This window comes from Seriola lalandi, unplaced genomic scaffold (assembly GCF_002814215.2).
Source record: "Seriola lalandi dorsalis isolate HSWRI2012SDOR001 ecotype SW California unplaced genomic scaffold, Sedor1 jcf7180002054062, whole genome shotgun sequence".
NCBI lineage: Eukaryota > Metazoa > Chordata > Actinopteri > Carangiformes > Carangidae > Seriola > Seriola lalandi.
Genome location: NW_019524615.1, coordinates 774,031 through 797,869, shown reverse-complemented (window position 1 = coordinate 797,869; position 23,839 = coordinate 774,031). Strand labels below are relative to the sequence as shown.

The 23,839-nt window shown below is 41.8% G+C and overlaps 1 protein-coding gene across 2 annotated transcripts in view; it reads left to right on the top strand.

Annotated features, from left to right (window-relative positions):
• znf804b (zinc finger protein 804B) overlaps positions 1-22,157 on the top strand; it is a 36,691-nt gene extending 14,534 nt beyond the window's left edge. For both annotated transcript variants that reach the window (XM_087173177.1, XM_087173176.1), the window contains exons 3-5: positions 8,298-8,435; positions 12,999-13,129; positions 14,745-22,157. In XM_087173177.1, the coding sequence (XP_087029303.1) occupies positions 8,298-8,435; positions 12,999-13,129; positions 14,745-18,810 (4,335 nt within the window). In that variant the 3' untranslated portion in view covers positions 18,811-22,157. The remainder of the gene's footprint in view (positions 1-8,297; positions 8,436-12,998; positions 13,130-14,744) is intronic.
• Positions 22,158-23,839: the final 1,682 nt, after the last annotated feature.

Sequence of the window (23,839 nt, the reverse complement as noted above, 5' to 3'; positions counted from 1 at the left end):
GGGCTCTGTGGCCTTGCCTTGTGATGGACAGGGAATTAAATTTTGATCTCTTGCTGAGTGATTGTTTGGTTGGGCCTTGTGACTAATCATAGATTTATGACTTTCAACAGGAGAGCGGTGCAATTTATCCATGCCACAGGCTTCCTACTGTAACCCTAGTACAGTTGTTTTGAGGCTGTTGAACACCCCGTCTCATTATTTTTCATCTGCTTACATTTGCATGTGGATGCGACATGTCACACATTATATATGGAGTCAGGATGCTACCGTGCAGCTCTCTCTTTTTTAGGTCAAGACAATCAGTGACATTGATGCCTATAGATGTGCTCAGAGCAGATTTATTTTTATCAGTAAAACTCTAACGCAGTTAACCTACTGTAAACAGAGCATGAAAGCAGCACTTACTGTGCAGCCACTCAGTATTTAGACAGTGACATATTTTCTGTTTTTTTGGAGGTACTTCAGCATATTAGATTTAGAATAAAACAATGACCGCAAGGCACTTTCAGCTTTAAGTGTTTCTTAGTGTGTTTATATTCATACTGAGTGGACAGTGTAAAAATGCAAAATTCCATTAGATAAATCTTTTTAGGACAGCACAGCAGGTCAGTGATCCTAAACATACAGACAAGGCAACCCAGATGTTTATAGTATAGTCAAGTCACCCGGCATCAGTCCAACTGAACATCTGTCTCACAGATAAAGGTTATACTGAGGAAAAACAGTCTGAAATAGCTCCAATACAAGCCTGACAGAGCATTCCTAAGGAAGCTACCAAGTATCTGCTTATGTCTGTAGGTCACAGACTTCAGTCACTGACTGACAGCAAAGGACTTGAAATCAGATATTGAATACAATGCCCTTGGTAACACTTATGTTGAATTGCACACTCTGTCCCCTAAAACTGGAGGAAACTGTTTACAAAGAGCTTCTATACATTTCATCTGATTTTGATGCTACTTGCCATGAGGAGTTCTGCAGCAATTGTATAATATCCTCTGTGGCTCTAAAAAGAGCTTTTTTAAAAATAAATGTTGTCATCAAGGGTTTTCTGGGTTGGACTTGAAACTTAAAGGTTATAACAAAGCTTGTATTATGAACTTGGAGTATGTCCTGGGCATTTATCATTCAGAGAGGGTCTAACAGAAGACACTACTGTGTTGTATCATGGGAAATTTAGGATCCAGAGGCTAAAAGTCGGGATGTCTCTGCCTCTGCTCAGCTTTAAGATCAGAAGTACCAGATTTTGTGATACATCTGATCTTAAACCAGATTTAGTTTTCGAAGTAAACAAATCATCTAGTACAAAGGTCGCAGACCCTCAGTTTAACGATAAAATCCTGAGAGAAGCACTCCTCATATCAACAAGGCAACAAAGGGCACAGGGCAAATTAGCAAATATAATCCCTTCATGATTTATTTATTCAGTTTGTTTCTTGCATGCTGCTCAACATGCAAAGGTCAGAGGGAGATGGAACGTTCCGTTTGTATTTTGAGTGAGAGAGAAAGAAATGGAGGAATTGAACAAACACTGACGATTTTCTGTGCAGAGGGTTTAAATTTAGAAACTCGACGAGTCAAGATACACCTGACACAGGATCTCTGGAATACACTTTGTACTTTACCATGTTTGTTGTTCTCATATTCTGAATTACTTTGTCCTGTCCAGTGTCTCTTTCACAGGTTGCTGGCAGTTTTAGAGATGACGTAGCTCACTGGTACTAACACATCTGTCCTTTTGGCTGTAAGAAAACCCTAATGACCGTATCCATGGTCAACACATCGGCGGTTTTGGCTGTAGTCGCTCTGTGTTCTAGGTTTGGCCATACTTCTAACTGGCTGTAATGATTTGGAGCAAACAAAGATACACAAACACACAGAGAAACACTGTTCAGACCAATAACAAAGGCTGGGACGTACATACAGACGCACATGCACACACACATTAAATGAATAAATGGGTGGGTGCTGGCCATGGAGGCATATTAAAGGCAGTCAAGGGAGATTCATTAGGGCTGCAAATATCAGCTCATTAACACTCAGCTTTCCTGTTTGGCACTCTGTGTGTGTGTGTGTGTGTGTGTGTGTGTGTGTGTGTGTGTGTGTGTGTGTGTGTGTGTGTGTGTGCATGAGGGTGTTGCAGCCGCTGAGATCTACAGGTCATTACAGTAACAAGCAACTTAGCCCTCAGGTCAGCTGTCATTAGCTACAGAAGAATAGCCAGAAATCACACCGCACAGCCAGACTCTCATGCCGCCAGACTCTCTCCACTTGTGTATGTGTGTATGTGTCTGAAGGATTGGATCACAGAGACACCTCAGATGCTGGCAGAGAAGAAAACAGAAGAGTGGCAGATACTTGTCAACCATGATAATAATAATAATAATGATGATCATAATAAACTTTATTTATATAGCTCTTTTCTTAACAATGTTACACAGTGCTCTACAAAAGAAATAAGAATAGATTGAAATTGACTGCAAGAGAGAGACAGAGCGAGAGGCAAACAGAGTTGCTGATTTTTTTTTATTTTTTATTTTTTCACAAATGGAATTGTGTCTATCCATTACAGTAGCCAAGTTATGGTGATAATTATAGCTGAAAATAATTAAATGATTAATTGGGCTTGATAAACTGCTATGAATTGTTTATTGCTACATGATATCATGGGATGGTGTTAAAATAGCACGCCACTTTAGACGTCATTTCACGTATCATGTCTATGCATTTTAAGCTTTTCACGTCTCATTTAACGCCGTTGTAATACGGGTTAGGGGTTAGCCAGTAGCAGTGGCGATCCTAGACTCTGGAGGCCCCTAGGTAAAGAATCCTTTTTATTAAATAATAATAAATAACATTAGGCGTACACACGTGTTTGAGTATTTGCTCAACAAAAGAGGAGCAGCATGTAAATATGTAATAACATCTCTCTTGGGGAGACACACACACATCATCAGAGCCTTACTAAGGGGGTTTTTGGGGCAGTGGTGGTGCACTTGTTTATGAGAGGTGTAAGGGTTTTTTTTTATTGTTATTGCAAAATATGTGCCAATATGAGGAGCCATCTGGTTTTCTTCTCCCAACAGTGCACCTCTGGTCGGTAGAGAAGTGACATGGTGTGAAATGACACACAAAAAGCAAAAAATGCGCAATGATAACACGTGAAATGACTTAAGAAATTATTCATTCATCATTTGGTGATACCAGGTTGTTTATTCAATTGTTCTCTCAAGGCACAGTAGCAATTAGAAGTTATCTAAATTCATAAACATCCCCTATTCACAGTTTCTCCCTTTGTCTCTTCTCTTCTCTTCTCTTCTCTTCTCTTCTCTTCTCTTCTCTTCTCTTCTCTTCTCTTCTCTTCTCTTCCCCTCATCACCTGCTGAATGCTAAATGAATGGGCATTGTGCAGTTATGTGCCAGCCTTGCAACTTCTTCACCATTGTTATGCACCTTAAATATTGAAAAGACAGAGATAATTATTCAGTGAAAAAGGAATGAATATGTCACTCATTAGATACCACACTCTCCAAAATTAATTTCATTTTGATACTGGCAGATGGGCTTTATGAAATGCTACATTAAGAAATACCTTGAAATCTATTCAGCATAGTTCCATCTTTCTATTTCTTCTTAAATTACAGAATATGAAACACTAGATATAAAAGAAGTAAATAGAGGGATACACAAAACAATGCAAATTATAAAAAGGTCCATCACACGAGTTTCACAGCAACATGAGTTAATTAACAGAGCTGGAAAAAAAAAAGTTTTAAAGGAAATTTAAAAGTCTTGAAAATCATTATAATAAACAAACGACAATATGCAGAAGCAAAGAGAAACTAACTAACAGCAATTTTGCTGATGCAGTTGAGTGTAGGGTTCATAAAGGGACATACTGCTCAGTGGCATGTAACCTTGTAAGGCCTGTGTTTTTATCAGTTCTGCAATGGCAATTACTGTAACAACAGTTTCTTCACAGTTAGCCATGTCCATGAAGTTTTTACTTTATTTTTTCTACCCCCTGCAGGAGAAGCTCTATTCAGTAGCAGTTACAGTAATATATTTCAACAGAGTGAATCTCTTACCGCCAGTTGTGCTGCGACTGACCTCACTGTCTCTCTCTTCCTGGATTTATTATGCATACTGAGTGTTGTTTCGTCCTCATTTTTTTTTTTTTTTTTACCAGTCTGGGTATGTTTTGAATTTCATGCTGAACAAGACTGCAATTAAGACTTGTGTTGCAGTGCTGTTAACAATTAACACATCTGATCAAGTTTCATCTCAGCATGATTAAGACAGCATATTTAATAAGTCTGATGAAGCACAAATTCACACTCTTCTATGTGGTAGTCAAGTATTCGCCAGCTGCCTGTGCACATCTAGCCACGTAAAGAAAGAGAGACATAGTGGGCAAGAAAAGGAAACTTAGTTAAGTGCACAACTCCTTAACAATAATACATTGCCGTCATTTTTTATGTCAGAATCTCAAATAAAACTGTCTTTCTCTGCAAATTGTTGAAGCCTACAGTTTTCATGATTTCTCCTCACATTGTGTCCCATGCCAATATTCTAATTTACCAGGAAATATACATCAAAGTAAGGAGGGAAAAAAAAACTATCAAAATGCTGTGTCAGAGGGACTTTACTATAATATAAGTCTGTTAGCCTTAAAAGTCCTCCCTCACACTCTCTCTAGGTCGAGTCCAGCCATCCATGAAAATGCTGTTCAATATTTAATTACAGCCAACGAGAAAGTGACCAGCGAGACGAGTGAAACGATTTAGCTCATACAAGTACAGTAGGTGTCTGAACACAGTTTTAATTCAGGATTTTAATGTCATTGATTCAGTCTAAACAAACTATATAAAAGCTAAATGGCACTGAACACATTCAACTCAGTATGCATAAAGTTTACATGGAAACAGCAAATTAAATGAAGCACTCACTATTTTTCCCACTCTGTTTATCACTGTTAGCATGAAAATTAGCTTTATTCACATTGTTTTCAATGATATTTGTTTTTGTATTTTAGAATTCATAACCACTCAAACCACTTAAACCACTTAAATTTAATAAATGACCCTGTACACTTGCATTACATAACAAATTTGGATTTGTGTTTTTTTTTAAGAAAGAGCAAATGTGGTATCGCTCACCTTGTTGTGAAATGAGTGAGAACTGTTGACTTTACAATTATTCTATTCTTGTGTTTATTATTTAGAAGTCTCTCTTTGTGTCCCTGACAGAGCTCTACCTGTAGTCAACTCAGTGTCAAGGTGTTAATGAGAGTTATGATAGGAAGAAGCATATCTAATAGGTGTCTGCAGGTCTCCTTTGCAGCTCAGCAGTTTTGAATGTCAGGATCACCAGAAGAATCCAGATAATTCGAAATCTCCATTAGGCTCCATAGTGTTCTTACAACTAACGAGGGTGATTTTATTTTTTAAATTTCACATGCTAGAAAAATCTGACATCCAAAAAAAAAAAAAAAACAAGAGGGCAGTTTTAATGGGTGCGATGGCAGTGACAGTATGATTGCATCAGAAAAGTGTTGTCACAGTTTCAATCCCAGAGAACTCCCAGAGGTTCCTCAAGGGATTTTTTTTTTCTTTCTGAAGAGTTTTTCATGAATTTGTTGTATATCATTAGTTTCCAGTGCACATATTCTCAAGCACTGACAGACCACATGTGTAAAACACTTTTAGCGTGACCTGTTCATTTCCACAGTAGCTCTAGACATTAAATTACATGCGTTTGTGTCTGAAACTCCTGTTATGGTCCATAATGATTCTTATTTGCGGCATAATTTCAGCTATGACGAGGGATAACATGGCACTTCTCCCACAAATTGAGAATGAGCGGAGAGAGAGAGAGAGAGAAAAAAAGAAAAGAAGCATGGAAACACATTCACATTCACAGCCTCCCAGCAACACTCACACACATAATCATGCAAACAATCAATGTCCATTCAGGTCTGCAGATATCAGTTGTGCATTTTCTGCAAACAGATTTATGCTACAGAGGTAAATTGAGGTCTAGATTAATTTAGCACTGGTGTATCAGGTTGACAGGCTGTGTATGACGGTGCATGCATAAGTGTGTTTGTTTATGTGGGTGTGCTGAATGTGTGGATGTATCTCTGTAAGTGAGTCTATGCATATTGGCAAGAAGAAATCATATGAGGTGGGCACATTTGAAGGAAATGAAAGCTCACTGTTTGATTTTAGTATTCAACGGGAAAAGGGGGAATCGCATGTCAGGATCCCTCTGACATAGACAAATGGCTTGTGACTTCGCAAGCACACATTTCTGCTTTGATGCATTCACACCTTTTCTTATGTACACCCCTCTTTCCATACATATATTTCACTGTTCAAAATAATTACCCTGACAGAGTGCAGAGAGGTGAGAAGAAAGGGGTTAGGGAGTACAAAGGCGAGCGCGCACAAAAATACACACAAGCTCACATGTATGCACACGTCATGCGCGCACACATGAAGACATGCACATTCACAGCTCCTGTGTAATCTTGCATAAGCCAAAAGGTCTACAGAAACACAGCTTTCATTATCTCAATCTCATCACCCCGGCAGCACTCATAGGAAGGCCGCCCCGGTTGATTGGATCATTTCCTGGTCGTGACTTAAGCCTGCAAGGCAAATCGATACCATGGCGCACACACACAAACACAAACACACACACAGAACAACACAGGATCAATGTGTATTAGTTACCTCTCTGTTGATTTAGGTATAGGAGAGTTCTGTCAGCCTGGTCGTTTCTTTAGCCTCCCCTACACTTCACCCATTGTGCCTACAAGCTATCTAGCTGCAGATGGAACAGGCCAGAGGAAGGACAGTCTTTTCCCTCTGTATGTGTGTGTAACTGCGTATGTGTGCAGATAGAAATTGCATGGATATAGCATTTATATGTGTGAAAACTGATGGCGTGTACAGCGGGGATTGTTCAACTCTGTGGTGATAGCGATGCTCAGATGTTGGTGTGTGCATTTCTGCGAGGGCAGGCAGGGGCCATTTCTCCTCTTGCCTGCATTGCTATCCTCCCTCTCTTTTCCTCTCACCTATGTTCCTGTGTGCAGGCATATTACTGAAGCAAATTGGGGCCAATAGACTCTGTCACTGCATGACCCAGGGCTCGCCAAACAGAAAAGGAGCAAGCCAGAGAGAGAGAAAAAAGGCAAATAGAGGGGGATACAAAGGGGGATAAAGGAGTGGAGGAAAAGCGTAAGTTGGATGAGGGAGCAAAAAAAGGACGAAGACAAAAACAAGAGCTCGCATAGAGAGGGAGGACGAGTAGGAGATGGACGGAGGGAAGGAACGAAGCAGAGAAGGAGAGAAAGAAGTGACAACCTCAAATTAAATTCCCATCATGTCAGTGTAGAACAGAATTCAATAGTGTTTATTGGCAGCCCCTAGCCTGAGGGAAATTACATTCTGAAGCAGAGCATGGCATGAATGCACACACACCCCTGAACACTCACGCAAACGCGCACAAAAACACACACACATACATAAGCAAGCACACACGTCTATTGTACACAACCCTGTGCTTGTCCTCGGACCAAAAAAAAAAAACCCTCTGGCTGATGTGAGCATGCAGACAAGCGATTTATCCCCCGAGGTCCATGTGCCATTTGTGCAGTGCGTGTTTGAGTGTGTGTATCTGTCCATGTGCTATTTATGCAACTTTATATATATGTGTGTGTGTTTTTTGTCTGGAACTTTTTCTTCCTCACATGCATGATTTTTTGCCAGTGTAGAAAAGTCTAAGTTGAGCATTTTAGATGCTCAGGTTTTTTTTTCTGTCAGCCACAATTGCCCCTTTCTCTGCAGTCAGACTCAGACTATTTGCCATTACAGTACATACGCAGGTTTCTATTATAGTGGCTGTATTAAATGTGTCCCCAGGCTCAAGCTGCCATGAGCACAGGGCTTCAGTGCCTTTGTCCAACCTCCAGCAGCAGCAGTAAGGCAGCATACTTTAATGGGAAGCTGTTTAACAGTTTTATGCAGAGCACATGTAGAGGCTATTACTGCTGATGTCTCTGGGATGCAGATTTGCTCTAAATGGCTAACAATCTGCCATTCTTTTGACCCCCCCCACCCCACCCCCCGCACCCAAATCCCAACCCCCGCCAACTCTTCTCGCTCTCTATCTCTGCCCCTCTAACCCTTTATGTCTCTATCTCTCTCTGCATCTATCTCAACTCTCATTTCTGTCCCCCAATCCCTCCAGCACTCTAACTCGTCTTCTCCGTCTCTCTCTTTCTCCAGGAGCGTGCAGAGAGAGCTTTGGGCTGCTCAGTGGAGGATCTGAAGGCTCTTTTCTACTGTGAGCTGTGTGACAAGCAGTACCTCAGACACCAGGAGTTTGACAATCACATCAACTCCTACGACCACGCACACAAACAGGTATAAGGGAAGCACCTGCGCTACAGCTTAACACACACATGTTACAAACAGGCACACAAGCAGACATTTTTTATGATCTCTCGCAGCCGAATTTGGGTGTGTTAGCTTTATGCGTGTTGACGGAAAGCTATGTTACATCTCCATGTCAATCCGCCCATTGGGTACAGTTTCCCAGCGGGTAGCAGTAGAAATTTGACAACTGCATCATCTCTGTCACACACACACACACACACACACACACACACACACACACACACACACACACACATGCACACAGAGGTGGAATGCCTCAACTCAAGACAAATACACACACATCGCACTGCATGTATCCATTTGAACAGGCTGATAACATAACATAACATAACATAACATAACATAACATAACATAACATAACATAACATAACATAACATAACATAATTACAAAAGTACAAAAATTATGTAAAAATGAGCCACTACTGCATGCAGTATATAATATCAAGCATGAACATAGAAATAGGAAAACTGTATATAGAGACATGGTAAATAAGAAAGTATTAACCGCTGTGTGTGTGTTTAAATGATAATAACTGCAAATCAATCATATTTCATTTTCTTTCTTCTGACTGTATTAAAACACCATAGTGGTGAGAAAATACATTAGTGACCATAAAACAATGTTATTACACCAAATAAGGAAATATTTCATGGTATATTGGCTTTTCCTTTTGCTTGCTTAAAAGTTATTGACGGACTGCACAGTATATTATCTTAGATAGTGATTTTACCTTTGTTTGGGTTCAGTTAAACTTAAGGGAGGTCTGGAGAGAACTCCCTGTTGGAACCACTATGAACAAACTGTTATAGAGCTTCCATAAGAGGAATCAAAAGAATTTTACCTGAGACTTGAGACGATTGGTGCTATGTAAAAAAAAACAAACAAAAAAAAAAAAACACCAAACATAGGTAGAGAGCATAGAGAAATAATTTTACTTAACCATGTTTTACTGCTGGGGTCTGAGACCCCAAACAGAAGTAAAGGTAAAGAGTAATCTTCTCTAGCAGACATCAAAGAGCAAAGCAATTCTCATAAAATCAGGAAAACTCATAATGTATGAAGGTCATAACACAATGTTAAGTTCTCTGAGCTGTTTAAATACAAAAATGCAATTCGCTTAAAATCAGGTGAGTGAAGTGTCTTATTCTTAGCCGAGCCAGTAAAGCGTAATCAAAGCAACCCGAATGAAAACAGAAGAGAACAGTCATATTGTGCATTTAAGTATTACTTAATCTTCAAGTCCCAAATTTATGATACATGGAGAATCTTTTTTTCTGCAGTTCAAACTAAAGAGCAGTTGATTTTATATGTATCTGGTACATAAGGGCTCCACTACAAAATTCACTTTATTCTTCCTCTATCTGTACTTTCTTCAAAAGAAAAATAAATATTCTGTACCAAATAAAACATGGAGCTATTAGTCATAGCTCAAATATGATTCTATTATTCAGGCTTGGACAGGATGAGGCCAATGGACCATTAGGAAAAGGCCCGGCAGCAGGTTTTCTCCTGCGTTCTGCTTTCACGTCCATTTTCATACACAACCTCCACACTGGACTAACAAGCTGAAGGTTCTGCTGATAGCACATTCTCCTACAGCTATCTGTTGTCATGCCAAGACATACACTCACATACAAAAACATACAGACATACACTTACCCATGTACACACTCGTCCACAAACACAGGCAATCTCTCAACCAAGCCAAGCCGCTTCCCACTTCTGAACGCCCACACTGTGCAACATGAAATAAACATTAAATAAAACTGTTCCTCCTCTGTCATTGTTCTTTGAAAATGAATTGAAGCAACTGCAGGCCAATGTTAATGCTTTGTTTTAGCTAGCGGCAGGCACATGAAACGAGCTGCATGAGGCACTGAGCTGACAGTAGCCACTGGCACCGTAGGAACACACACACACACACACACACACACACACACACACACACATACATACACTCCTACCGAGCAGACAACAGATGAAATTCTAGCTGAAGACAGCTTCCCTACAGGAGTATTGGCTTTGGAGAATGGAAGCTGATTGCGTTTGCTCTGTCTCCTTTCCCTGTCATCGATTCGGGGATAAACATGTCTGAATACAGCGCTTTATCAGCATTTACTGCTGATTACAGAAATTGCTCATTACAACAGAATTAGACTCCCTTTTTGAATAAAAGAGCAATCAGCCTATTAGTATGGCTCCTCACATGCTACCTAAGGATACATCATCCCTCATTCTAAGGCCCTAGTGGATATGAATCAACTCTGACTCATCCATAGTTGCCTTAGCTTGAGCACTCCTTAACACATCTAAAGGAATATTGATCGAGGCTTTGACTGACGGATTGAGCTTCACAGGGCATAGCTAGACTGGCATGTTGGAGAGAAGGAGCAATATCACTTCCCGCTGTTGGGGACATGACATCATCTTTGAAGACAAAGGGAGCCGCTTTAAAGTGGGAAACGGAAATATCTCTGCCCCGTGTGCTAACTGGAAAACGGTTCTGTACGCAATATTTTGGTTGGCTCTAAATATAGCTTCAGGTTTTTCCTGCAGTGGGACCTGTTTTTAAGAGAGAACAATAACCTGGCAGAGTGCAAATGCAAGAGGGAGGAGAAGTATTCATCTTCATACATTCCTTCTATTACAGACTGCTCTCTCGCGCTCAGTCATTGCCATGGACAGCTACACAACTACGACTGATCTTTTTTTCCTCCCTTCTTCTCCCCCTTTTTCCTGGCTCTGTCCGCAGCAGTTCATTATGTATGCCTCTCCGCTTGAACATGATTAATATTTCCCATAGAATGAGTCTGGCATCAAAGCCCCTCAAAGCTCACTACCGCACCCCTAACAAATACACACACACACAGGCACACACACACACACACACACACACACACACATCTGCAATGCACAAGGAACTATACTATAAGAAATGTATGTTTAAAAGATACAAACCCACAAGGGCTGCTCTTGCTCTGCTGGCACATACTTATTGCTGCCTTTAGTGAGCTGACAGTGGGATGTTAAGCATCAAGTGATAATGTAAAAAGACACCCGCTTGTGTAAGACTCAGCAGAGATTAACCTGACGACTGTCAGCTCCTGCATAAGATCTGGGTGTGAAAGAGAGTGAATGTATAAATAAATCTGATGTCTGAGGGGCTAATCTGATGTGTGCATATGGGCGTGTGTGCATGATGCATACTGTATGGGTGGATAATAGCGTAGCATAAGCTAAAAGTGAGAGTGGTGTAATCCTGTTGGAACTTATGCTACAGGATAAGTTCACAAACATATAAAATAAACAACAAATCCTGAATTTATAAGCCATGGGTGAATTGCACACCGAGGTAGCTAAAATATACTGGGAAGCAAAAGAGAATAAGACAGGAGATAGGAGGGATGGTGGTGCATGATACTGCAGCTATTCCCAAACTCCTGAGTCTCTCCTTAGCCTTCAGACACACACTGATACACATACACAGACAAAAGCAACACACCAACATGCACATGCACACACACACCTGCCAAGCATGGATAAAGGAGGGATTAAAGTGTGTCAGAAAAGGAAACCAGAGAGAGAGGCATGAATCATTGTTTCCCTTAGAGGACTGGTGCACCTATAGACACATGGTTTCACACAAATACACACATGTGCACACACACAAGACATACAGACACAAAATGGAGCTAATTGTTACTTTTTCTGCACTATAGCGCTGGTGAAGACCCACCAGTTTGCTCAAAAAGAAAACACAATGTTGTGGTTTGTGTACATGTGTCTCACAAACACACACACACACACACACACAAACACACACACACACACACACACACACACACACACACACACACACACACACACACACACACACACACATACACATACACATACAATCAAGCTCATACAACGGCCCAGCATTTTTCCAACTGAAATCTTTGCCCTTTACAGTGACTCTCATGGTTCTTTTGATCAGTAGCTTTGCCCTTGTGTTTGGTGATGTGTAATTTCAGCATCAGCAAATCAATGCTTTTGGAACACTCCAGCTGAAAAGCAGATGTCATTGGATCAGAGGTTCTCTCAAGCTGAGCTGTGATGACTGATGAGAGGCTGAACATTTTAGAAATCTCTGCGGCACGCCACTAGATAGAAGAAGGCCGAGCAAAAAGAAAAATGTCAGTCCAACACACACAGAAAGAGCATCATCATCATTAAATAACTCATGTCAATCACCATAACTGCGTCTGTAATCTACTATTCACCAGTTGGGTTGTGTTTGCTATCAAGCTGTGCGTTGGAGGAAAAATGCTTTCTTCCAGGCTGAATGGAGTTAATTGGACATGAGCTTTGGAGAAGAACATCTGCAATCGCTGCTGACTGATGTGTATTGTTTGAAAGACAGCTGCCTGCAGAGAGCTTCCTAAGACTGATCTCTCTCTCCTTTTTGTCCCATTCTCACATCTCCCTTCTTCCTCGCTACCCCCTGCGTTCCACATACCCCCCTCCCTCTCTGCCCCTTTAAAGAGGCTGAAGGACCTCAAGCACAGGGAGTTTGCTCGGAACGTGGCCTCAAAATCATGGAAGGACCAGCGCAAACAGGAGAAGGCTCTCAGACGCCTGCACCAGCTTGCACAGCTGCAACAGGAAACCCAACGGTAAGTTGGAGGAGCGTGTATTTTTGTGTGTGTGTGTGCGCGTGTGTGTGTGTGTGTGTGTGTGCGTGTGCGTGTGTGTGTGTGTGTGTAATGAGACCAGGGGCAGGAGTCCAGAGGGGTTGGAGTGTGTCACATCCAGTCAACGTTTCCTAGATTTGATGGATGCATCCACAGATGTGAGAGCACTCAGTTGGCCTAGATGGGCCACAGGTGAAGTAAATATAACATGAAGACACATTCTTGCTGACTCTCAGAGAGTAGATGGTTTGTTGTAGAAGGAGATGGTGTTTTAGAGAAGAATGAATAGTAGAAGAAAAAACATTGTTGTAAATTAAATGACCGAAAGGTGTTCAAACATGAAAGTTGCCTCAGGGTTTGGTAAAGCAATCAAAACAACTGATAAAAAAAACAATGCATCACATAGTAATCAGCTTGATTGCACCTATTTCCTGTGCAATTAAATGTGTTTTTCCATAATCAGGTGATGATATGTGAATAGCATTACTATGACTATACAAATCATGTATTCTTTCTTTATTTCTCTCTTTCTTTCTTTCTTTCTTTCTTTCTTTCAATAGCCTGTATAATGTATTGTTACAATATCCTCTACCTCAGTACTAATCTCAGTAGAGTTACAATAGGCTCTATTATGGATCTGTATTATTACATTACTGTACAGATAATACACATCTCTACATACCTGTATGTATGTTTAATGTACATTAAAATCTAATTTAATCTATAGCATTTCAACTAGAAGCGCACTCAGAGAGCACAGACCTCTGCCTCGGCAAGTGACAAACAACATACACCAGACGTAGGAGAGAAAAATTCAAATTCATAGTAAATGATTTAGATCTGCCACAAAAATGAATGAATTCTTCCCTGGCCCTTGCCCCATCCCTCCGCCAAGTTCGATGCAAATCAGTTTTGTACTGTGTAATCCTGCTGACAAAGAAACAGACAAGGGTTAAGACATCTTTGGTGGGGCAATGAAGCACTTGTATGCTGTAAGTGCATTATCTACTTGACCCTCACTTCTTAAATTGTATTACTCAGCTCTATCGTTTATGGGTGCAACTAATAATTTATATGTACTAACTCATAATTTTGTGTCAGTATGTCAAGATTGATTAATTGACTAATGATTTCTGTTCTACTATCATTGTATTGTCAGATTTTAGTATATTATTCATGCATTTGTACTGTATTTTGTTATTTAGTTGACTATAACTTTATAAATATGCATGTTATTTAGATAATTTATGTTTTCATGATATTTTATGATGGCATTAACTTTTAATGTCATGTGTCAGTTCAAGGCTGAATTTATTTGAAAGAGTAACTTAACAGAAGGCTGAAAAGCAGTGTTTCCCTGCCCTCTCTGATGTCTTTGCCACATCTGTAACCACACCCAACAGTGATGTCACAAGGTCTTGGAGCAAACCTGTACATCGCTGAAGCAAGGTGAAAAGTCAAACCACCGGTGGTCAGCAAAAACAAGCTTTCAGGGGTTGTTAAGTTACTCTGTAATTAAATTGAGCCAGGCTAAAGTGAAGTCAAGTGTCATCAAACTAAACTAAATTCAGGTTTGTCATGTCACCTCATGTTGCAGAGTCCCAGGAAGGAGTCATGGGCTAAGAAGTACAGTCAGGGCTGTGAGCCAGCAGCAAGAGAGAGACATGAACCAAAGAGACCACAGCCCTGACTACAAACCTGAGCCCTTCAACCACACCCAGCAACCCCGTCCTCCACAAACCAGGACAGCTACTCTCAGCCACCAGCCAAAAGATTCATGCCAATCTCCGTGCCAAATACCGTTGGCCACTGCTCTAGCAGAGTCCCCACTAATCACACATCCGGCATCCAATACAGACCCTCCTGCAGTGAACTCCCAGTCTTGTCTGGGCATGTATCCCCAGCTGCCTCTCCCTGGACGGGGGAGAGTGGGAGGCAGGCTCGGGGTGTCCTTCTGCTTCTCACGCAGGGGGCCAAGGCTGGAGCCTTCTGCCTCCGTCTTCTCGGACCTCGAGGAGGAGGAGAGAGAGAAGAGGGAGCAAATGAAAGAAAGGATAAGGGGAATAATGGAAGATATTGACAGGGAGATTGGGGCATCAGAGGAGAGGAAACACGGTCCGAGTGAAAAGCGTAAGTCTAGCTCTGACAGTGTTGGACCGAGCGACATGGGTCAAATCCCTGGAGAGACAGTGAGAGAAGAGGGGGTGATTGAAAAAACAAACATCCTGAAAGAACACTCTCTTATTTCCACAGCAGCACCTGATAATAAGAGCCATGATTCACTATTCTTACCATCGCAGACCCAGGTGACCATATGGGGTGCAGCACTAGCAGGCGAACACATAGACACCGAAAACACAGATAGTGAGACAGAGAGAAAGCCAGAAACAGAGGCAGGGAGGGAGGAGAGTCAGCATGTGTGTGTGCTAGGGAAAGATGGCTCTACCCGTCTGAGATGGCCTGTCAGTTTGCTTAAGTTCACCAAGTCTCAACCACACATTTCCTATAGCTGCAACCCACTCTGCTTGAACCCGCAACGACCAGAAAAACTCACAGAGGATCTGCAGGAGTTGCAACAGGATCAGTTGTGTGCTCTTTCTGATGAATCAAACCCATGTGTGCCAGTTATTCTTACACCAGACGCTCACTCCTGTTTACAAAGACATACAAGACATGAGTTGAGAGCACCCAGATGGAAAATAGCTGAGGAGAATATCAAGACAGAGCAACATATCAATGTGGAAACAAAAGCACACCTGTTCCTAAAAAAACCCCTTTCATCATCGGCAACAGGATCAGAAAGAGAAAGAAACAAGCTAAGTATGGAGAATTGTGTGAGGGCAGCCTCCCATCCATTTGACCCTGCCCATAGTGACAGCTCTGACACAAACTCCCAGGATCCTCTGGGAGGCAGATTAGGGGGTGTGAGAGGGATCAGCGAGAGAGCCATCACAGCCCTGAGCTGTAAATTAGAGTCTGTCACCCAGTCTGGCACACAGGGGATGTGCATCAGCCCGTCCAGGTGTGAGTGTGGGAGAGAGACAATGTGCGAGTGCGCCAGCGCTCCACAGCCGTATGTGGGTGTCTCGGAAGTGTCACGCAAAAAGAGGAAAGCTAGCACAAAGAAACACAAGCTGGGAAAGAGGAAGAGGGGCGAGAAGGAAAAAACTTCAAACAAGCGCCTATCAGCAAGGTGCAAAGTGAGGAGTGTTGTCTCCACAGTATCCACTGGCAGAGAGAGGAGAGAAGAAGCTGGAGGGAGCTGGAGGAAGAATGGGAGACAAAGGGTGAGTGGGGATAGGGGCATGAGGAGGACGGTGCGAAGAGCAGGGAGCAGCTGTCTCCTGGGGAGATGTGAGGCTGAGCCAGTATCTATCTCTGTCAGGAAGAGGAGGCCTCACAGGAGCCACAGCACTGAATCCCAGTCACAGCCAGACAGAGAGCAGGCAGATCACTGCAGTGCCTACTCCCAGCTCACCAGACACACAGCAGACAGAGACACTAAGGGGGAGGGAAAGCGAGACGAAGACGGGGTGACTTTTCCCTGGCGGTCTCACTTCTCCTTACACTCCTTCTCACCAGGATGCAACTCAAAGCTGTTTTGGGAAAGGGGTCACCATAGCAACCCCAGGAGTTTCATTGACTGCTGTTACCCTGACAACAGCTGTGGTAGCAGCCCGGCGAGAAAGAGAAAACTCCCCCACAGGGACAGGAAATTCATTCATAGTAAGAGTTTGAGGCACGGTGAAGCCTGGGAGGAGAGGGGCAGGAAGGTGGGAGGGAATTCAGGTAGAAGAGACAGAGGCCTGGTTTCAGATACAGAGCAGTGGGAGTGGATGAGAGGAAACTGTCCTGGAATCAGTGAGGAGGTCAGGTCAAGGGCTGGGTGGAGGTCAGGAAACAGAGTAGTGGAGAGGGACCGGGTGGCGAGGTTTAGCCCCAGTCCTAGCAGCTGGGGCAGGAGTAGCAGACATCTTAGCACTGAAGATGTAGACTGGGACAGGTGCAGCGTTGACAGATGGACATGGGGCAGCAGCGACAGCTGGGAAGACAGGGGGACACACAGATCCACGTCAGGCTCCAGGACAGGGGCTGACAGCAGAGACAGCCCGGGCTGTGTGTGGAGATGCACAGGCACCAGACGCTCAAGCTCAAGACACTTCTCCAGCCCTGAGTGGTGGACAAGCGGGCAGACATACAGCCCCCAAAGTGTGATCAATACACGGGCCAGCAGATGCCATAGCCCACGATCCTGCAGCCCCTGCAGCAGCACCAGCATGTCAGAGCTGAGCTGGGAGTGGAGCAGGAGCAGTACCTGCTCTGGAGTCACAGTGGATGGGCTGAAAGCTAGTTCTTGCGGGATGTCCTCAGGAGCTCCAGGACTCTCATCCGAGGCTCCTCAGGGGGCAAAGAAACAGAGCACCTCCACATCTGCTTCATCTGGCCTTACCTGTAGTTCCCTCTCTCATTCCTCACCCCCCAGAGCCTCTTTTGCTCCCACAGTTCCAGGCCTCAACACACACCATGGTGAAACAAGTCCTTCACAGCTAAAAGAGCCCAATTCGCAGTCTGACCATCGACATGGATCCTCAACCCCTGTCACCACAAGCAGCTCAGGCAGAACTCTTCAGGGACTATCCCCCAGTAAGTCTCTGCCACAGAAACCAACGAGGATGTTGCTTCTCCCTCTCATTGGGAAACTACCTGCAATCCAGAGAAAGGCCAAGAGGAAAAAGTGGCTGCTGGAGAAGAGTCAGGACAAGGGGGGAGAGGAGGAAGATGAAGCTAAGGGCAGTGGAGTGGATCCTGGAGCAGTCGTCGACAGTCAGAAACATCCTCTGGACGTGGCTGAGTCAAACGCCAGCAGCATGCCAAATCTCTGCCCGTCACAGATTAGGACTGATGACAAACAGACAGGTGGAGAGACAGCACCGCCAATCAGCTTTACTGCTGAGGAGATGGACAAATATCGTCTCCTGCAGGAGCAGGCAAGAGAGCACATGCAGAAAGTCCTGGAACGGTCGCAGGAGAGTGCAGATACACACACAGAGACAAACTACACACACACCACACAGGCAGAGAACTGTGGAACTTCAGAGGAACAATACACACCTGTACCTGCACCCTTGCACAACCCTTCACAGCCTCAAACCCAGTCAATTCACACAGATGCGATGCAAACACAAGGACAGCACGCCCTCCGGGTCAGTCTCCCTCTTCCACATGTGACCCCACAAAAGAACTTTACTCAGCCCATGGCTCTGGCAGTCCCCAACCTCCCCCCTCTTCCACCATCCCCCCCTCTCTCCAGCCTTCATCATATTATTTTACAACACACAGCCCTCTCCATGCCACCCTCCTCCTCCTCCTCTTCCACCTCGCCCCCCTCTCCTGCCATCCACCCACACCCAGCTCAGCTCCCTCACCCCCTACAACCTCTCCACCCCTCCCTCCCTCATCACCTTCACCTCTCCCCCTTCTCCATCTCCTCTCTGTTCCCCTCCATCCTGCTGTCCCATCATCCCATGCCTCTCCTGCCTCAGTCCGCTGCTTTCCATGCGACCCCACTCGCCCCGCTCTCCTCAGTAGCACTGCAACCCTTGAACCCGCAGCCTTTCATGGAGAGAGTGTGGCCAGTGAGGTTTCAACAGAAGGCGTTATGATTGTCACAGAGTGGCTGCCATGTTTATTCATCTTCCTTGGCAACACAGACTGGTGAGAGAGAGAGAAGGAATTTTTAGTTTGGACAAAAGCCTTCTATTTGAAATGGGGATGTGTCAGTGCTTTTACTAGCATCATCTCCAACTCTTACCCACATATGCACTCACAAACACACACACACACGCATGCATACACACAAACAGCCCAACTATTGACTGTTTTCAAATGAAAATGTGTTTCTCCATTTAGCCTCTGCCGTGTTGCAGCAGACAGTGAGAAAACAGACTTTGATCCTTTGCTTTTTCCATCATTCCTCATTCAGGCCCAGAATAAAGGGAAAGGTGCACCTGCTATTCAAAGACAAGCTGGGCTTGTGTCATCCTCTCTCTTTCCTTCTGAACCACAGACAGACCTTGCTGCCTTTTGAAGTATCATTCATGCCAGGGAAAGAGGGGCAAGAGAAAGTGATAATACTCTCCCCTTATCTCCATTTCATACAGGTTATCTGCGTTAGAGTGTGACTTTCAATAAACATAAATAACGTTCCAGGAACCGGGGGGCATAGCACAGCCATTTTAACCTTGGTGTATATTGTATTTGTGTGTGTGTGTGCATGTGTGTGTGTGTTTAAGATAGATGTAATTCTGGAATGACACACATGCACCATAGGAAGGACAACAACTAATTTCCATATCTGACACATGTAAAGACCTGTTTTGTCTCTATAGTGTAAATATTCTGACAGAGAGTGATAACATTAGAATCATGGGAAACAATAAAATAAAAGGTGAATTCAACCTTTAGCAGTAGTTCAATGCTTATTCCACACTCACTGATACGAACACATCAACAACTTTTCATATTAATATGTGACATGACCTTTTTTTCCACACAGCAAAGTGATTTAACAAATCAGTTGTTAAGACAGCAATGAATGAAACTGATCTGTTACATTAAAACTTGGGTGAAAATAAATGGGCTTTAATGCTTCATGTTATTCTGTCTGATTCATGGTGATTGTGCAACATGTTGCAACAAACTCCACATAAAGAATTAATACTGTGTGGTTTGGTATTTCTCAAAGTGAGGCCCACAATTCCTAGGAGTCATTTCTAAAATGTAGAAGGATCATTCTAAAAGAGTTTCTAGTTCTTTTCTTGATCATGAATTTCCCCTAGGGGATAAATAAAGTATCTATCTATCTATCTATCTATCTATCTATCTATCTATCTATCTATCTATCTATCTATCTATCGATCTATCGATCTATCGATCTATTTATCTTAGTGTTAAACAGATAAATTATTTGGTACAAAGAAACGTTTTGACCACATTTCATTATTATGTCCACTTTGACCTTTGGTTCACCATACTGGGGATGCCCAAAGCCATAAGTCCAAAAATATCCACTCAGTTTCAGGAGAGTTAATTAGCACCAGACAGTTTGAAGTGTATGTTTTGCTTGAGTATCATATATGTGAGATAAGAAAGAAAGAAAGAAAGAAAAAAACAAACAAACAAACAAATACCATTTGCATCGTTAATGAAACATACACTGTGTGAGCTTTTTTCTTGCATGTCTTACCCAGGGTTATCGTGGTTAGTAACTGTTGCTATGCATCCATGCTTGATGATTGGTGAAGGCAAGGATGTATTAAAGCTGCTTGCCAAACAGTTGATCACTGCAGCGGCCGGCTCTCGGGGAGCAGAGCACAGAAGAGAACAGAGCGGCATCCAGATGGTCTGTGGACTTGGACTACCCAGAGTGCTTTGAGAGATTGGATTGATTTGCCCTCTGTGATATCAGTGAACACAGACCAGTACACAGGGGGGGCTACAGCAAGAGGTGACATAAATACAGACATGAAAACAAGACACAAAATGTACACTCCGAGTCCTGAGGTGTTGGCTAGAAATGTAAGTCAACTCCTGCAGAGATTCAGTAATTAGAGCACAACTCCTCTTTCTCCTCCTCATGACCCCTGAGCTTGTGTGTGTGTGTGTGTGTGTGTGTGTGTGTGTGTGTGTGTGTGTGTGTGTGTGTGTGTGTGAGTGTGTGCGCATAAACGTGTGAGTTTGTGAGAAACAGACACAGAGAATCCCTATCTCTCTCCACAGGACAGGAGATCAAACAGACTGTGTGAAATATAGAGCAGCAATAATTAGCAGCTGTTACAGCATCAAACCTCTCTATCTCTACCTCTCTCTACAACACACACACACACACACCCTACTGCTCTGTTCTTATCCCAGAGTTTAATTTAGCGATATTCAAATGTGCTGCAACTTCTCAGCCCTCCAATACTGATAATCAGGGAAGCAATACAGAATCAACCCACTCCATTTGTTCCTCCATCTTCTCTCCAGTTCATGTGCATTAAATTCACTGACACAGTCTAATGTGGAAAATGCATGAAAACAGGCACATACACAAACAAGTTCAAGCAAAAATTTTATTTTAAAAACCCATTTAAATAGGGAGACCTTAATTTTATTATAAAGTTAAATTGGCAATGACACACACACACACACACACACACACACACACACAAGACCGGCCCAAGGCATAAGCTAACTAAGCAGCTGCTTAGGGCCCCCCAAGAGTACTTGAAATGCCCAACTATATATATTTTAACACTATGACGGCCAGCATTCAAGCACCTATAGGCGCCACTACCGTCATATATAATTACATTGTTGGGCTCTCAAGCAGTTCTGCTCAAGCAGTGGAAAAAATAGATAAGTGCGACTGTACTTGGCTTGGAAACTGCTCGGTAGTTTTAATCTTTCTTTATTTATTTAGTTATTTGAAGGCTAAAACTGTCAGATAAATGCAGGCCTAGTAAAGTAAAAAAAAAGACATCATATAATATAGAGAAGGATTGGTAACTATCCAATTTCCAATTTATGTTGTTCCATGTCGTGTATTACCCATTGATTTATTTAGTCCTGGTGCATGTCTTCTATTCAAATTGACCGTTTTCTTTGGGCTACAGTGCTAAAATACAATACTATAGATATGTAGTCTAAAAATGATCAACACAGAAATGATAAAAGCATTTTAAATGACAGGCACTGTTTGACGCAACTGGCGCACATGCCCGTAACTATGGCACACCTACCTATGGCTGCATCTGTAGATGGTGAGCACTCTCATGCCAAGAGCGGTTGTTGCTGTCTGCTCTGAGATTTATTGGATTGTTATTTTTTGTTTATTGTATGATGGTGTTTGCTTTTTACAATTGTTGTACCTGAAGATGATGCAAAAGTTCTCAGAGACCGGTGAAGCTGGACTGCATAGCAGCCGGCAGCCATGTTGAGATTTATTAAATTCCTTCTTTATCAACAATGAGAGTGGTTGTTTCTTACTTCTTATATCTTTAGCCTAAAGGCCTACTATTTACAAAATCAAGATCTAGTTTGTATTCACTAAATGAAGTGTGTGAGTGGCTGCATCTGCGGGTATAGGCTAGCAGTCAGATTGCTAGCATGAGTAAATATAAAATGATGGATATATCAAAGTATGAATTGAATTTCTGTCAAAAAATCCCATGACAAAGGTCATCATGAATACTATGATTTTTTTTTTATGCCTTACTATACTATGACGTTTTCATGCTTTAATACACTGTAACTTTTTTATGCTTCACTATAATATGACATTTTGTACCTTGTCATAATTGAACATTTCATGCCTTACTGCAATATATCCTTTTTATGGGGCAGCACGGTCAGCAGGGGTTAGGACGGTGTTCCCACAGTGTGAAGGCTGTGAGTTCGAACTTCGGGCCTGGGTCCTTTCTGTGTGGAGTTCGCATGTTCTCCCTATGCCTGCGTGTGCTCTCTCTGGGTAATCCGGTTTCCTTTGCAGTCCAAAGACATGTATATTAGGATAATTGACATTTGACATTTTTATGCCATACTATAGTATGACTTTTTATTTTTGACATTTTATGCATTATTATACTGTGACGTTTTTCAAGTATTTATGCCTTACTATAGTATAACTTTTTTGACATTTTTTGAGATTTTTTATTCATTACTATTGTGTGATGTTTTTTGACATTTGAATACTTACTATACTATGAATTCTTTGTGCCATACTATACTGTGACATTTTTTGACATTTTTATGAAATATTACACTGTAACATGTTTCGAAGTTCAATTCCTTATTATACTATGACATTTTTCGACGTTTTTATTCCATATTACAATATGACATTTTTTTACATTTTATGCTATACTATAATATGACATTTTTTGACATTTTTATGCAATATTACACTATAACATGTTTTTACATTTTGTGCCATACTATACTATGACATTTCTTTGACATTTCTATGCTATATTACACTATGAAATTTTTTGGCATTTTTATGCCTTACTATACTAAGACATTTTTTGACATTTTATGCTACATTATAATATGACATTTTTTGACATTTTTATGCAATATTACACTATAACATGTTTTTACATTTTGTGCCATACTATACTATGACATTTCTTTGACATTTCTATGCTATATTACACTATGACATTTTTTGATATTTTTATGCCATACTGTACTATGACATTTTTTGACATTTTTATGCAATATTACACTATATTTTTATGCCATACTATACTATGACATTTTTTGACATTTTTATGCAATACTATACCATGACATTTTTGACATTTTTATGCCTTATTACACTATGACATTTTTGTGCATTTTTATGCTATACTATACTATGACATTTTTTGACAATTTTATGCTATATTACACTATAACATGTTTTGACATTTTATGCCATGCTATACTATGACATTTTTTGACATTTTTATGCTATATTACACCATGACATTTTTTGGCATTTTTATGCCATACTATACTATGACATTTTTTGACATTTTTATACCATGCAATACTATGACATTTTTTGACATTTTTTGCAATATTACACTATAACATGTTTTGACATTTTTATGCAATATTACACTATAAGATGTTTTGACATTTTTATGCAATACTATACTATGA